The 17067-nt window shown below is 42.5% G+C and overlaps 1 protein-coding gene across 1 annotated transcript in view; it reads left to right on the plus strand.

Annotated features, from left to right (window-relative positions):
• The first annotated feature begins 229 nt into the window (after window positions 1–229).
• Asah2 (N-acylsphingosine amidohydrolase 2) overlaps window positions 230–17067 on the plus strand; it is a 62386-nt gene continuing 45548 nt past the window's right edge. The window contains exons 1-7 of the mRNA XM_051199821.1: window positions 230–360; window positions 3625–3756; window positions 6651–6811; window positions 9521–9670; window positions 13754–13930; window positions 15477–15604; window positions 16966–17043. Of these exons, the coding sequence (XP_051055778.1) occupies window positions 3630–3756; window positions 6651–6811; window positions 9521–9670; window positions 13754–13930; window positions 15477–15604; window positions 16966–17043 (821 nt within the window). The 5' untranslated portion in view covers window positions 230–360; window positions 3625–3629. The remainder of the gene's footprint in view (window positions 361–3624; window positions 3757–6650; window positions 6812–9520; window positions 9671–13753; window positions 13931–15476; window positions 15605–16965; window positions 17044–17067) is intronic.

Raw genomic sequence — 17067 nt, forward strand, 5'->3', positions numbered from 1 at the left:
TAACGTTGTGGGTTGCAGGGCTGCCAGAGAACTTGTCATACTGGAAGAGTCGCATTAAGTCTGAAATGACCTTCAGTCTAACAGCTTGCTGCAGCGTCTGTCTCCAGCAGCAGGCAGGTTCAGGAGAGTGTGCATGTAAGCTTTCTTTAGTCAATGTACTTTAGTCACATCCTTCTGCCGAGGCCACAGGTATGCTAATGAGAACCTTAAGGCTCCTGGACTTGACTATGGAATCTCTCCTCAGTAGGTTTGGAAACACATAGAGAAATCAGCCTCACAACCTGCAGGGCCAAGGAACAAGATTCTGAATGGACATTTGCTCTCCTGGGAAGTGAACACTGCTTTGATTCACATAATTGGGTAAGAATGACTTTTTTATTTACTTATTTTTTAATGGAGGTGGGAAAGGAATCATAGTTCATTTTATTATCTAAGGCCTGGGTAAAGTCTGGGAGTTTCTCCTCACTTTCATAGTTTTGGAAGCCCATTTGTGTCTAATTGTTAATTTTTTTCATAGTTGCCTCCTTGAAAATCAGATTTTTGGGTTGCAGAGATATGATAGATAACTAGCTAGCCTTGCTGGATCCTAACTGATCCAGAGAGCCATTATGAAACTTAGAATCATTTAAGACAGTGTGAGGTGCAGTGCCTTATGGTATATTTGCATTCTGAAAACAGACAAGACATCTTGTCTTAATGTTGGTTTTTTGATATTATTAATCAGTGCTGGTAATAGACAATGCTAATACAAATTTTGATTTCCTAAATTAGGGTGGTGAAGTCAGCTGAAGTAGTTTAAAAGAGTGGTAATTAGCTGTATTCGTGGTAGAGAGATAGAATCGGGAAGCATAGGATGTAGATCATTCTAGACCAATAAGAGCTTAAATCAAGTGAGTTCTTGCTTTGTAGAGAAAGCCAATAGTGTAAAACTAACCAACACACACACACACACACACACACACACACACACACACACGTTATCTGTGTTTCATATACAAACTGTGACCACATTTATATATATAATCTTCATTTTGATGCCTTAGGGTTGAGATGCCCAGTTGTTCCTCATCCTGGCTCAGAAAGAGCCTAGAAATAGCTTTTTTTTGAATGTTTATATGTATTTTATTCATACTATATATTTATATATCATAGACATACTATTTATGTTATGTTAGGTACATAATAGATAATATATTATCAATTATATATTTATATATATTAAATTTTAATTATTTTTTTTTAAAAAAAGCTTTAAGCAAATATAAAATATAATGGGCTTAAAGTCTGCCACTGAAATAGCAACTAGTAGCAGGTAAATCTTAAGTTCAGAGGTCCAGAGGTATGTTTTAGATGTGTTTTGTGAGTCTCAAGACTAATGAAGGGACTTGGGACCAAGGCACAGACCTAATTAGTCTTGTCCTAGAACTAATGTGGTCCTGCCTCTGATGTTGAGGGTGACCATAATTACAGTAAAAGAAGGAGAGAACAGCTTCTCAATAATAAGAAGATGGGTTCCTTTCTTTTTGTCCTTTCCCAGGTCTATCCAACTCAGAAGTTCCTGCTTTTAAGTTGATTTTTTTTTTTACCTCTAAGTCTAAGGATTGCAAAATCTGATGCTTAAAGAAACCAGGAAGTAATTTAGATGGATTAGGCCCATAGGCAGGGATTAGCACTGAGAGAGTACCTGGCACACCTTAAGGCAGCTGTTGCTGCCATATTTTGGAAACCACATTTGGGTAAAATGCCAACTTTGGGCTTCATAGTTGTAAATTCGATCGTAACAGAATCTGACAGTGATATTATCTAGCTTAGCATCTAGAACAAATCAAATCAAAGCCTTGTCTGGGCTTCCCTGAATGCATCTATCTCTTGTCAATTATAAATAACAAGAGAAAACTCTTAGGTGAGAAGTGTCTTAGCTAGAAACTACTAATTTGGAAGTCAAGTCCTGGTAGTTTGATCCCATATGACTTCTTGAGCTTCCTAAAGCACAGGTTAAGAGAGCAGGCTCCAGCTGGAGGTGGCTCAGTGAGTGCTTGTTGCTTTTGCAGAAGCCCTTGATTGGGTTTCTAGCACCTACGTGGTGGCTCACAGCCATCCTTAGCTTCCCTTCTGAGGAATTGACTTCTGGCCTCCTTGGGAACCAGGCACATGAGTGTTACACATACAATGCTGGCAAAATACTCACATATATAAAATAAATAAATCAAACCTCAAAATTTTCAATGAAAAAATTGCTCCAAAGGGGGGAAAATCTCACCTGTGTTTGTAATAACTCTCTAGCATTCAACCCCAAGCATAGTGCAGTTTTTACTGTTTTGAAACATATTGATAAAGACTATCATTTGAGCACGTCATTCCATCTCAGGGGATAAAAGATGTAATACAGACAGCATAGCATCTCATTTTTATGGAATTCTGTAGCATGGGTAGTAAGATTATCACACTATAGCTGTGGTTTCATATCTAAGGTTTCCTTGTAAGGGGAAAGTAAGAGGCCTCAACTTTGTAGTTAGACTTCAGAAATTCATTTTAAAACACCAGGTTATATTTCTTCTCATTGTATCACTCCTGAAGTTACCTTGGGTGATGATAAAGTCTTCCAAACTATTTCAAAGGAAACGGTTCTGGAACATAGGAGTTGCGAGCTATGTGACAACTTGTTTGAATACTAGAGGAGAGATTTTTCACTCATTCCTGGCTTCAGTTACCAATTCCTTTTCTGTACCAGGAAGTAAGTGAAGGTGACGTCAGAGTTTCAACAGTAATTCAGCAGGTTTTATCTCCATCTAGACAAGGTAATGTTACTTTTAAATTTAGCTGGGAGTGGTGGTACATTCCTTTCATCTCAATACTTGGGAGGCAGAGGCAAGTCGATCTCTGTGAGTTCAAGGCCAGCCTGGTCAATATAAACAGACCCTGACTCCATAAATAAGCAAATAGTTTAAATTGTCTTATGTGTCTGAGTGTTTTACATGCATGTCTGCATTACTTGCCTACCCAGTGCCCAGAGAAACCACAAGAGGGTCTTAGGTGCTCTAGGACTGGAGTTGTAGATGTTTGTGAGCCTCCATTTGGGATGCCCATAATCAACCTGGGTCTTCAGGGAGAGCCACCGATACTCAACCACTGAGCCACTTCTCTAGCCCCTGGACAAGATGCTTTCCCTTGGTAAATAAACTCATCTCCAAGCCAGCTAGCCTTCTGAAAAGTACAGCAGGATATTGCTTATCAGGCACACTATGGATAGAACCATAGCCCATAAATGGTACTGTTGCCACAAACAAAAGAGGTATGGTATGGCCAAGGAATGCAAACAGATTTTTCTTAAGATGTCAGTGTCAAATCTTAGGAATGGTTGCCAAGAGGATCATAGTGCTGAGAAAGATTTGGAAACTATATTCAGACTTTTCAAAAGAGTACTTTTATGTATTGATAATCTGGTTTCTAAGGACTTGGGACATGGAGCCAGAGGTAAGTGTGTTCTGTGCTTGCCATCTTGGCATGGGCTACTGATACAGGAGAGCTACGATCAGGTAGTCTTGGGCAGCTTGAAGCATGTGCCCATTAATCTGTGATTTCTTTTCTTCCCGTGTTTCTTGTTCAATCTCTGTTTTGTCTTAGGAGAAATGGCAAAGCGTACCTTCTCCTCATTGGAGGCTTTCCTCATTTTCCTTCTGGTAATGATGACAGCCATCACAGTGGCCCTTCTCACCCTCTTGTTCGTCACCAGTGGGACCATCGAAAACAACAAAGGCAAGCGTCTGGGGTTCTTCTGGATGTCATTCCAGGGCCTGTAGGGTATTTGTTAATTGATGGGCAGCACTAAGATGAGAAACAGTGTCTTTCTGCTTCCGCCGTCTCCCAGCAGCCTGAAATGGTGTCGTTCACTGTACCACTTGCGGTTTCTGCAATGATAGCAGCTTTTATCACATTTACCTTTGTCCACAAATAGCCAGATAACAAAGAGATACACATGTCCTCTCAGCTTTTCTGTTCATGCACTCAGAGTTCAAGGTCCTTCTAAGTCTAGTAAGTTCACCTTTTGCTGCTAGGCCTTCAGTCTTTACCTGCCTGTTGGTTGGCATACTCTTCTACTGGGAGCAAAAGTAGAAAACAACACATACCAGCCAAACCAATCCCCTAAAAAGGTAAAGGCAGGTTTTCAGCCTCAGTCCTTACATGGCCAGTCGTCCTGTAAACAAGGTACACCTTATCATGACATCATAACATCTTAACTCACGTAAGGTTTTGAGAAGAGATAGAAGAAGCAAGTTTGGTTTCTGAACGTGATGTAGGCTGCATTTCCAGGTAATGTTATCATTAGGTCATTGATAGAGCCTCTATTTCAGGGCAAAGATGCATGGCTCTGAACTGGCCTCAGGTTAAGTGACAAAGGAGCTGGCATTTTTCTTCAGTATACCCATTTGTAGCCTCTTCTTTTTTCCAGTGTGTTCCTTGCCACGTTTTGGTGCTGTGAATCCTCTGAAACACAAATGAGGAAGGGTTCTCTGTTGGAATGGTGGGCAAAGTAGACTCTTGGACTACTAGAAGTAAAATTGTTTTTAGGACTTAACTATTGCTCATTCAATATACCGCCTAGAATTAGAGAGTAAGATGGAGACTCAAGGAGTTATAGAAGCTACAGTATATTTTCACAAAAATGGATACTGGTTTTTTATTTACTTATTGTGTGTGTATGTGTGTGTGTGTGCATGTGTGGTGGTTTGGTGGTACAGTTTAGCAAGAATTCTATATATATATTTTTTTATCTAATTTTGCCTTAGTCTGTATCATATTTTGATGATAGTAGCAATGCAGCAAAAGCAAAAATAATGCTTTTCTCCCTGTAATATTTGATGTTGTTCAGGAGACATGTGTGTTTGTAACCCCAAGATGCAGTTGCAGGAATATCAGAACCTGATTTGTTTATAAACTCGAGGAGATTATATTATCAGAGTTGTGAGGGCCTGAGCCTGGGCCCTGGAAACACCATCAAACAATGGTTGGCTATTCATCCTTAATGGACCAATTAAAGAGACAAACAGAGTCATAATAAAGAACATAAAAAGATTTATTCAATATGGCCATAGTGGAGAGGAGCAAAGAGGGTCCGTGACCCCTCCATCCCAAGTCCTCCTGACATGAGGTTTAGTTTTAAATAGAAGGAAAGCAGGCAATGTGAGATCTCATTCTAGCAGATAAGCTCCTGTCCCAACTCTGGCTGGCACCACATTCCCACCTTTTTCTTCTTTACATCATGACATGTCTGGGGAAATTCCAGTGTCTTGAGATCCATTGTGTCAGTAGCTAACAGCCACTGGGAAAGATGCAGGCATCTTTTAGGTATGTCCTCCTTGGGCCAGGTTGGTTACAGTTCGAGCTGTTGATCTCTAAAATTTTAGTTTCAAAGTTCTGGAATCTCAGAAAAAGCCAGACATCAGTCTCTTCTCTAACTTGTTCTTACCACCAGCGCCTGTGATAATGACGTTTGATGCTGTGTCTACTCCTGGCTACTGTCTGGTGGTAGAAAAACAATTGAGCAAACGTATATACAGCATGTCCAGCTGGAGAGAAAATCAAAGCTAGACAGCACCACCAGTCTAACTCTTTACTGTGTCATCACAAAGTTACTGCACAAAACTATACCAGGAAGTACGTTAACCTTTTCTTACTATGGATGAGAAACTCAGAGAGAATTAGATGAGGCGATCTGTTTGACTAATAGCTGGCAGAATTAGATTTCAAACCAAGAAATCTGTCTCTGGTGCTTGACTTTTAAACTCTGTATCATTTTACATTCCCTGATATTCACATGTGCATGTATGTTATACACACACATTTGGTGTGGAATATATCTTTGCTAATGCACACACACACACACACACACACACACACACATTAGAATAATCAAATTGAGGTGGAATTACGTCACCAAGTATACAGTGATGCTAGCTGCATTAGTAACAGGCCTTAGCAGACTGAGAACCAAAGCAGGGCAGTGCCAGTTGGATGTCATCTTTGGTGAGGAACCAGGCTGGATGTAGGAGTGAGGGAGATGGATCAGCTCTTAAGGGGGTGGTGGACATTGTTTGGTGGAGAGGAGGGCAGTGGGAAGTCTGGAGAGAAGGGAAAAAGAAGTCCAACCCAGGACTTGGACTTAGGAGGCTGAGTAACAGTAGCTTCTCCATGGTTGGCTTGACTAGGGTAGAAAAGCAGGGAATTGAGGCAGATGAGGTGAGAAGGATATACTGGTGAGAGGTTGAAGACGAGAAGCGTTTGCCAAGGCCTTGCTTGTTCTGAAACATCACTAGTCCAAGAGCAAGATGGTGCTTCGATCTGTGATTTCACACAGGCTCCCATGTCTCACTTTCTATTTTATATATAGGCAAATGCATAACACTGGGCGTGGTGGCACACAGCTACAATGCCAGCCTACACAAGGCACAGACAGGAAGATCTTTGAGTCCAAAGTCTTCTTGAATTACATAATGAGATGCCATCTTAAGAAATAAATGAACCAATCCAAAGCCAAAATGAGAGACACTATTAAAAGTTTTCCTTAGGAACTTGAAACTGTGTTTTCTGATTGCTGCCAGGGAGGATGTGGAATAAAGTGCTGTTTCTCAAATATCATGTTCTGTTTCTAGATTCAGGAAATCATGGGTCTTCAACCACCCAGGGCCCCACGACCACCCAGACTTCTTCAAGTACACAAGCTCCAGAACCGCCTCCATTTCAGAACTTCAGTGGCTACTACATCGGTGTTGGGAGAGCTGATTGCACAGGACAAGTATCAGATATCAATTTGGTAGGTAAATGTCTGGACTCCCTAAGAAAGATATGAAACAAGTAATTTTATTATTTGGTATTCTGGAGTATTACATAATCATTTCTAGCTTTTGTGCTGACATTGCTGCTATCCAGCACTAAGAATATTATCCTGTAAGGAAAACCAATTTTGAAAGTTCAGTTACAAGTCCTTCTCTTTTTTTATTTTTGTTTTCCTTTTGATTCTCTGTGGATCTCATATCATGCATTCCCATCCCACTTGTCTCCCTGTCCCCCGGCATCTTCCTTCTGCCTTTGCAACCTCCCCTGCAAACAAAACCCAGCTGCAACACAGCCGTGGACCCAGACATGGCTCTTGGTCCAGATGTCACAATGGCCCTGGTGGCAGCACAGGCCCCTCAGATCAGCACAGCCCTGGCAGCAGCATGGCCCTTGGGCATCAACACGGTCCCAGATAACTGGCCAGACCCTGGGCATCCACAAAGTTCTTAGTGGCAACTAAAGCCACAAACAATGCCACAGACCCCAAATTCTGCAGGGCCCAGATATGGCCCGAGTCAGTGACTGTGCCCAGACATCACCATGGCTCCAGGTGGCAGCATCTACCACACAGATCAGCATGGCCCTGAGCATAGCATGGTTCTTGGACATCGACATGGTCCGCAGTGGCCAACCAGACCTCGGTCATCTACATGACCCTTGGTGGCAACAGAAGTCTCAGACATCAACTCAGACCCTGGTTGCTATAGAGCCACTGACCCAGACATGGCCATCCAAAGAAGCCCTGGCTGGTATGACAACACAACCACAGGTGATAGCACAGGCCACTCAGATCAGAATGTCCCTAGGGACAGCATGTCCCTAGGTTGCTCTCATAGCTATAGGTTGTGGCTCAGACCCCAGGCATCTATGTGGCCTTCGGTGGCAACATGGGCCAAGGACATCAATACAGACCCTGACTGTGGAAGGACATGGTCCTAGCAGCAGCCTGGGCCTGGATGTCACCATGGTCCCAGGTGGCAGTGCAGGCCATCCAGACCAACATGGCCCCACTAGCAGTGTAGACCCCTGGCGTCAGCACAGTCTCTGATGGTCTCAGGAGCCACAGACATCATGTCCTCTTGGCTCCACCAGGGCCCCAGATCAAGACCTGGCCCTTGATCATAGCCCAGGCCTTGTCATCTCCTTGGACTCAGGTGGCCAGCTGGCCATTCACACCAGCCTGTTCCTTACCACTATCACCTCTCCAGATCTGCCTCTCTCCCCAGCCCAAAAACCATTCTGTCTTTCCCTCTCTTCCACTCCCTATCTTGTTCTCACCACAAATGGTGAGCGACAGCCAATCATGGGGCCTCTTGGTTGGGTCACAGGTGGCACTTGGTTGAATACTGCCTGTCCCAGCCACAAGGGATGATATGGAATTGTTGCCTTTCCTCTTTCCCATGCCCATGCCTAGAGATCTCTGGCAGCATTGGGTAAAATGGTACCTCTGGCGCTGGGTACAGGGAAGGTTCCTGGATGATTGTGTCCCCCCACCCAGACCCAAATGTCTGGGGAGGAGGCACCATCTGCAACTTCTCTGGCTCAAGTGGGGCCAGTGGTTCCTGCGTAATTGTGGCTCCTGCAGATTCAAATTTCTGGGGCAGGTGGCATCTATGTCCATTCTACAAGTCCTTTTTAAAGTCAATTGATGACTTTTTGTGGGTAGAGCTGTACATTCTGAACTTCCCTCTTTAATAGTTTTGTGGTAAGAATCCAGAAGAACCCTGAAGATTTGAGGCTGGAAATCTCCTACTTGTAAAATGCAGACAAACACAGATTTTGTTTTTTATGCTTATTTCTTTATTATTTTTATTTTGATAAAAGGTTTTGCCATGTAAACCTTGGCTGGCCTGGAACTCACTATGTAGACCAGACTGACCTTGAACTCATACAGATCCACCTGCCTTTGCCACCTAAGTGTTGGAGTTGAAGTCATGGGCCACTATGCCAGCATGGACAAAGACAGTTAAAATTGTAAATGGCCAGCATCAATCATTTCCATGAGTTAGAGGCAGCCTATTGCCTGCAGTATACCAATGATGGAAATATCCACTTACCACACTGCTTGATTCAGAAACAAGAACAAGAGGTTGTCTGCTGGAATTTGCTCCCTTCTAGCAAATACTCTTTATACTCTATGGGTTACACCCAGCTGTCTGTTATGAAGAGTAACCCTGAACTGTGAACCCTAAATGAACACTCTCTCATGAATGGGAAGGCAAAGAGTAGACTGAGGTGGCCATTGGAAGACCCAGTGTGGTTTTAATGGGTGGCTTTAATGAGATGGTGAGAGAAGAAGAGTACATGATCTTACTTGACTTAGTCTGGAGAATGATGAACTGTCAAAAAACTGAGTGAGGGTGGAGGACGGGGAAACACTGCCTTCCTTATAAAACCTTGGAAGAAAATCTTCCCACCAAAGGCTTGGAAAGTACCAAGGATGCTGCCCAGGCCTCACAGAGAAGGCCTGCCAGTCTGATCAGCACTATGTCATGATTTTGTCTTCGTTACGTTTTTGGAAATTCTCTCTCTCTCTCTCTCTCTCTCTCTCTCTCTCTCTCTCTCTCTCTCTCTCTCTCTGAAACAGAGTCATGGTGATTTTCTCTTTGTGTGCCTGAGCAGTAGTCTCTTCTAGTATTATGGTGCTTGACTCCTGGAGGAATTCAGTACTTTTCTCTCTTTTTAGATGGGCTATGGCAAAAGTGGCCAGAATGCCAGGGGCCTCCTCACCAGGCTGTACAGCCGAGCTTTCATCTTGATGGATCCAGATGGGTCAAATCGCATGGCATTTGTCAGTGTTGAACTATGCATGATTTCCCAACGACTCAGGCTGGAGGTGAGTGATGAAATGGGGGACTAGAAAGCAGCCTACGGGTACCCACAATGGGAACTCCTCCATGTTTGCCTTTTTAACAAAAGAGTATCTCCTACCTTCAATGCAAGGCCTTAGCAGTGTTGCAAACAATTATCTAGGCAGATGCCCTTCATTATTGTGGTCTAAGTGTTTCTTTTCAAAACTTGTTTTCAGTTATGCTGGTGGCTCATCATTGTTATGAATGCAGATGTTCTCTGAAAGCTTGTTATGCACCATTCACATTCACATGGATTCTCACTTAGCCATCCTTGTTGGGTATCTCAGAGCACCAATGGGTCATTAACCTCTTACCCAAGTTCTCACACAACTGAGAATACATATAAGGAATCAGTTGTGGACTGAAATTCAGCTTTGCAATGAGGTTGACCATGAATTGGATATGGAAGAAAATGGGTGATGGTCACATAGATGAGTTGTTAGGCCAGTTTGGTTATTGTTGGATGAGTTGGGAAATTGCTTTGGTGGTTTAAAGATTTTTAATCCTTAAACTGCTGTAGAATGTGGCAGAATTTTGTTTGATTTCCACCCCCCCCCCTGGATTTAGAGCTTGTTGCTTACCTATGTAGACAGTTGAGATTAGCAGAGAGGTATATAAATGGTCCTTAAGGAGCAGAGAAAGAAGAAGAAGAAGAAAGAAAAGGGGATACCAGGCAGGGGAGGAAGGAAGGGAGAACCCAACAGCAGTCATGGGTCCCTTGCCAGTCTCCTAAGCCAGTTCCAAAGCCCTGGCCCAGAGCTACTTTCTATGTAGGCTCAGATCCGGTAGTGACTGTGAGCTGGGAGTGTGTGTACAGATTTACAAGAATGAGAAAGAGAGAGAGGTGTAATGCTTACCAGGACAGTGACTAGGTGTCAGTCGTGCAGGCTTGCACCCTGTCACTCTCTCTTGTTCAATGCTCTGCTGCTGTGCCATGTGGAGTGGGCAGTGAGGACACAGCCTACAGGCACCATCTGATATTGTCACTATTGGGAGTGTACAGACAGGAGGAGGGAGTTAGGTATTTTCCTCCCTCCTACACTAACAATAACGAGTTGGCTCTGCTGTTATCCTCAGAATTTTAAATACTTTTAGGAAATTAAGGTAGTTGTTAGCAAATGGCAGAGCTGGGTTATGAAAACACTGCATTCTTAAAAGGAGACATTAACTCCAGTCCCTTATTCTGAGGCAGCATCTCGTGGAACTGGAATTCAAGGCTAGCCTAGCTACGTAGTTCTGGCTTGGGGTCTCTTGCAATTATGAGGATGGCAAAGAGCAGACACATGAAGGCTTGACTGGGGTGGCAAGATCCATGTGCAGGATGGGGTTCACTACTGTGCTTGTTGGCAGGGAGCTTCAGGCTTCCACTCCAATCCCCATGAGTTCTTGAAGGGTGGAAGACAGTGATTTTCTCACCCTTTTTCAGCAGTTACACACAATCACCCAGTTTTGTTCATTAAGCAAGTCTAGCCATACTTAAAGTTAGGAACATAAGCTTTATGTTTTCTTTTGTTTCAGGGAAGGGTCTCACTATATTGCTTAGAATTATTCAGCTTATATTTGCCACCTCTCGCCACTTGTTGCCTTCTGCCCTAAACCCCCAAGTTCTGGGATTACAGACCATGCTGCCACCATGCTCAGAAAGGCTTCACTTTTTGAAGAAGGCAGCATGAAAGAATTTATGGACGTACAGTCTTTTAAGACTCTCACGAGGAGATATGGAAAATGAGAATCAGGAAAGGATTTTCATAGTAGAAAGTAATACTTGAGCATGCAGAATTCCAAATGGCGAACTTGCAGAGGGAGTGTGTTGGTTGGATTTTTGTCAGTTGGACATTAGCTTGGGTTATCTGGAAAGAGGGAACCTGAGTTGAGGAATTGTCTCCATCTGACTGGTCCTCAGCGTGGTGGGAGCATTTTCTAGATTAATGATTGATGAAGATGGGGGCAGCCTACTGTGGACCGCACCATCCCTAGGCAGATGGTCCTGGACTGTATAAAATAGCAGGCCAAGGGGATGGGGAAGCAAGCCAGTAAACTGTGTTCCTGCCTTGAGTTTTTCTCCTCACTTCTCCTTGATAATGGAATGCAACTTCAAGCTAAAAGAAACTATTTCATCCTCTACAAGTTGTTTTTGTTTTGGTCACCGTGTTTTATCATAGCAACAGAAGATAAACTAGAATAGAAAGAGAGCAAATGGAAAGGACAGAATAAATGAAGAGTTGTAAAGGAGGGATATAGACATCTTTTGGAGGGAACAGAAGAAATCCATAGAAAATATGGAATCATGTATGTATAGATGTACCTAGATGGTACCTTGGTCATCTCTATAGGAAGCCTGGGATGTTAGATTGATTTATTTATGTGAATAATGTGGAATCTTAGGAAATATTTGGGTGGAGTAATGTCAGTAGGGTTTTTTGTTTTGTTTTGTTTTTCCATAGGATGTTTAATTAGACAGTGATATTTCCTTTGGATTGGAATAAAGTGGGAAAATCACAGATTAGATCTTTTAGCATGGAGACCCGACTGATGAGAGTCCAAGTGGGAAAACTAGGTGTGGCATTTTAGAAGGTGTTAGATGGCTAAAAGGAAAGTTAGGGCTTTGGGAAGGGTTGTTAGTATTTCCTGTCTATCATGAGACTGGTCTTAATCCAATGGGATGACAGTGAGGCTACAAGGTCATAGGATGTGGAGATAAATACCATGGCATGTGGGATTAAATGGAATAAACCCTAACCTAGCACTCATGGTGAACCAAGTACTGTTCAGAATAATCCATAGGTATTAACGACTCTCCAACTCTTTAAAGGAGGTGTTATTATTATGGGATTAGAAAGACAGGGAAACCAAGTTGCAGAGGATAAAGTAGCTTATCCAAGGTTATGTGGCGAGGACTTGTCAGAGCAAGGATCCAAACTTAGGCATTCCCATGCCACAGGCTCTGCTCATTACCACTGCAACACACTGCTTGTCTGAGGAGTCAGAGATGCCTACGGTTGGCAACGGCAGAGTCCTGATCAAAAGGCAGACACTGGACATGGAGGAAGGAGTGCAGAGAGATGATGGGTGGCATTCTAGGTGCTCTTAGATCAATAGTGGCCTTGGTTTAACCACCTCTTTTTAGTTTTACTCCGCTTGCAATCTGAGGCTCTGGGGGGAAGGACTTTATACCAACCCACTTAGTTTTCACAAGTCAGTCAAAGGAAAGGGAGAAGAAAAAGGAAAACAGCTAGCTACACAAATTGAGCAGATTTATGATACGGGGTTTTAGTCAGGTCTTCTCAGCTCTAAGACTGTGGGATGAAGATGGTCACAATCTGTAAACAGTGAGGCGGGGCTGGAAAACAGAAAACCTTTCTCGCTGCTCTTGATCATGTTCCCGAGAGTGCTAGCTGCAGAACGGAATAGAAAGAGAAGACAAAGATGTGAGAAATAGACAGGACTGTAACTGCCTTGTTCTGGGCAAACACAGCCTTCCTTTCCTGAAAGTGGAATATGGCTGTCTATAGCAGTTATTTGTAGACATGGCTAGCATATCAGACAATGTTTTCCTCCATTGGGTTCCTACCTGTGTGGTATAACAGTACATAATTATTTTTCAATTTCTCTTTCCTAGTAATAAAACACCTTCGAGGTTCAAACTTACTGTGTTTCTAACTGTGAAGAATACTAGATTTTGAAAGAGGAATAGATAAAGAGTTCTCTTTAGAGAGACTTAGACCTGGAGTTTGGTCCTCGCTACTCCTTAGATCATTGGGAAAATTAACTTTTGTACATGAGTGTTCTCAGTTGAAAAACTAAGTTGATAATAGCTACTTTGGGGGTTGTTATGGTATGAATATTTTAAATAACATAATGTATATAAAATATCTACCCACTGCTATGCTAGCACATAGCAAGGCCCTACAAAATGTTAGCACCTGCTGGCATCATTGTACTTGTTACTATGGAGGGCAGGACCACCTGAAAGGGAAGTGGGCGGGGCAGACCAGCTCTTCAGAACCCTCTTTCCTACTGAGATGCCATAGGATTCTTCTTAGTTCTGTGTTTTGCTTCCCTTCAAGGTCCTGAAGAGACTACAGAGTAAATATGGCTCCCTGTATCGAAGAGACAATGTTATCCTGAGTGGGACTCACACACACTCCGGTCCAGCAGGATTTTTCCAGTACACACTCTATATACTAGCCAGCGAAGGGTTCAGCAATCGAACCTTTCAGTACTTTGTGTCTGGCATCGTGAAGGTAGGTGAAGAGCTCCCAGCCAGTTTCGGTTTACCATTGTTAGGGCTATTTCAGAACTGGTTTAGTGTTAACACAGAGAAATTCCCTAGAGGACTGGGGGTCCGTGTCCAGTTTTGGTACCTACCTTTCTTCGTGTTTCCCGATGTTAGCAGAGGCCAGTCTGACTCTTTACAGCGCAGAAACTAATACTCAGGAATGATAGTGGGCTGCAAAGTGAAGAGAAGGATGCCACAATCTCCTCCCGGAAAAGGCGAGAGAACAACTTAGGGGCTCAGCTGTGCCAGGGTTTCTAAAGGGAGGGACTGTGGGGTGGGGCCAATATGCAGGGAGGCTACCATGCTAAGTAAGTTGGGGCTTTGTCATCCAGGAATTCCTGGAGGATAGAGACCCTGCTGTAGAGCTTCACCTCCCAGGTTTTGTTGCAAAAATATTACTTTTCTGTAGGTTAATTGGCACAATAATTTTTTATGATTTGTGTTAGTACACAGAATTAACAACAACAAAAAGGTAGGGTTATCTGAAGGCCATTGGGCATCCTGTTGATGCAAAGAAATAACCTTTTGCAGTTAATTTCTTAATCCTTTAGGTATGGCTTTTCAGCATCTTACACTCACCATTCCATGACCCTATTCTTTTCTCTCTTTTTTTCTCCCTCTCTTTGCTTCCTCATGTCCTTCATCAGTCCCTCCACCCAGTTCCTCTCCCATTCCTAACTTGGGCACTCTACTCCTCTCTAGTTGTTTTCTAGCTTTCCATCATTGCTTGTGTGAGATTCTTGTCAGTGTTTTTCTTTAATTATTATTGTTCCACCCCCTTTTTTGTTGCATGTCAGGTTTAGTTCTCTATTTTTGTTTTTTTCACAAAATTAAGCCCACATGCAGAGATTCAGCAGGCTTTCCTTTAATATATATATATATATATATATATATATATATATATATATTGCTAAACACAATATATCTATATTGTGTTTAGCAATGGGTCAAGGGTTTGTGAAATAAATGCCACAGTTTATAAGGAATATTAATTATAAAATAACTCAGTAGATTGGGAAATACAACCTATATAGTTTGTTTTGTGAGGTTTTATTTTAGGATGTGTAATTTAATCTATAGTGAGTTGTGATCTGTACTAACTGTGGCTCACAGTTAAAAATGAATGAACACAAAGAGGATGATGGGGTTGAGGGGAAAGTTGAATACTTGTATGATAATACATTTTGTTTCAGAGTAGTAGGGGTCAAATCTCCCATTCTGGCCCTACAATGTAAAATTTTTCATGACCCAGCAGTGCACAGAGCCCAGGGTGTGGTTTATAAGCACCAAACATCTTTACCCATAGCACTTCCTTTATTTCAACCCAAAAGGCCATTTTTGTTTACCTCCAGAATGATACTGGCCCTGTGATTCTTTGGCCTTTACCTATAGTGGCGGGCATATTAGAAACAATGGAGGTCATCAGCGAGCTCTTCTGTTGGTACTGCTCATCATCTCCACAAAGATGCATAAACTTACAACTATTTATTTATTTATTTTCGAACTTTCAGAGCATTGAGATAGCACACACAAATCTTAAACCAGGCAAAGTCTTTATCAACAAAGGAAATGTTGCCAATGTGCAGATCAACCGAAGCCCCTCTTCTTACCTTCAGAACCCACCATCAGAGAGAGCAAGGTGAGCAGGAACCATCAGGATAATGTTACTGTATCTTCTTCACTGGACAGCACCAAATCTAAGTTGTGGGGTGTAGTGGGATCCAAGAAGAATATTAAAGAAAAGAGCTCTAACATGCTTGCCTCAGGCAAGAAGGAACAACAAATGAATGTAGAGACATGAATTCTTTTCACTATCTCCACACATTGTTGTCTGTGGGAAACCCTGCAGAGGCTTGAACGACAGTGGGCTGTGCAGAGAGCTATCGGTTTCTGCTGTGTAGCCTTTTGAGACTTCTTGCCTAAGTTTGTTGGGTCTCAGTTTCTTGGTCTATAAAATGGAGATTTCAGTGTGCAAAGCACATTGTGTAAAGAGCAGGGCTTTCCCTATTAGTCTATGCTATTTTATTGTGTGTGTTTCCAGAAGCACCATCTTAGTCTACCTGAGCTGAACAAGGAAGGGTGAGAGAGAATCTGTGTGTGTGTGTGTGTGTGTGTGTGTGTGTGTGTGAGAGAGAGAGAGAGAGAGAGAGAGAGAGAGCTAGATATAACACAGATCATAACTAAATGCAGCAGCCAGTGGACACGAGCGAGGGCTCTGTGTCTTTTAGAGTGATGAGCCAGCCTCGTGAATGATGAGAAGACATACGTGGGCACTGTGACAGCCTACAGTGACATCTCAGTTCTACCTCAATTGCTTGACAGCTTACATTTGCGTAGTTTCCAAAGCTATTTATTTTTAGAAGTTATAATCTGGTTTCTGTTTAAAAGATGAAAAATTCTGGTTTCTGGTCTTGACTGCCCTTGGCTTGCAATCTCTGTGCTCTTCTGAAGAAAGTCCATTGAAACTTGATGATATTAGAGGACATTTCAAACACGAATCCTGTTTGTAGCAGACACATCCATGTTATAGAGTATCATGCATATGGTATAAAAACATATTTAGTTCATGTAGTACACCTACCACCAATCATAATTGTAAACTACTTACTCTGCTAAGGAATGAAGTATTGCCTGTGGTGTAGGGTTGCTCTCTACTGTGGAGTTCACTAAGAGGCATTAAAATTTGTTTATTATTATTAGTGTATATGTGCATGCATGTGTGTGTATGTGTGCACACACATGTGCGTATGTATGTTGAGAACACTAATGCTACGGCACGTATATGGCAGCCAGAAGACAAGTTCTGGGAGCTGGGTTTCTCCTTTTCTCTTTATGAGTTCTGGAGATCACATTTAGGTCTTTAGGCTTGCTTGGCTAGTACCTTTATCCATTGAACCATCTCACCCACCCCTATTGCGTTTTTATCTGCTTCTATTGTTGGTAGCAGATTAGGGTCAGTCTCTGACATAAACTGACCAAGTTTCTTTATTTTCCTGACAGGTATTCTTCAAACACAGACAAGGAAATGTTACTCTTGAAAATGGTGGATTTGAATGGAAAAGACTTGGGCCTTATCAGGTAACCCACCCTCATTCTTTCCTT

Source organism: Phodopus roborovskii, unplaced genomic scaffold (genome assembly GCF_943737965.1).
Source record: "Phodopus roborovskii unplaced genomic scaffold, PHOROB, whole genome shotgun sequence".
Classification (NCBI taxonomy): Eukaryota; Metazoa; Chordata; class Mammalia; order Rodentia; family Cricetidae; genus Phodopus; species Phodopus roborovskii.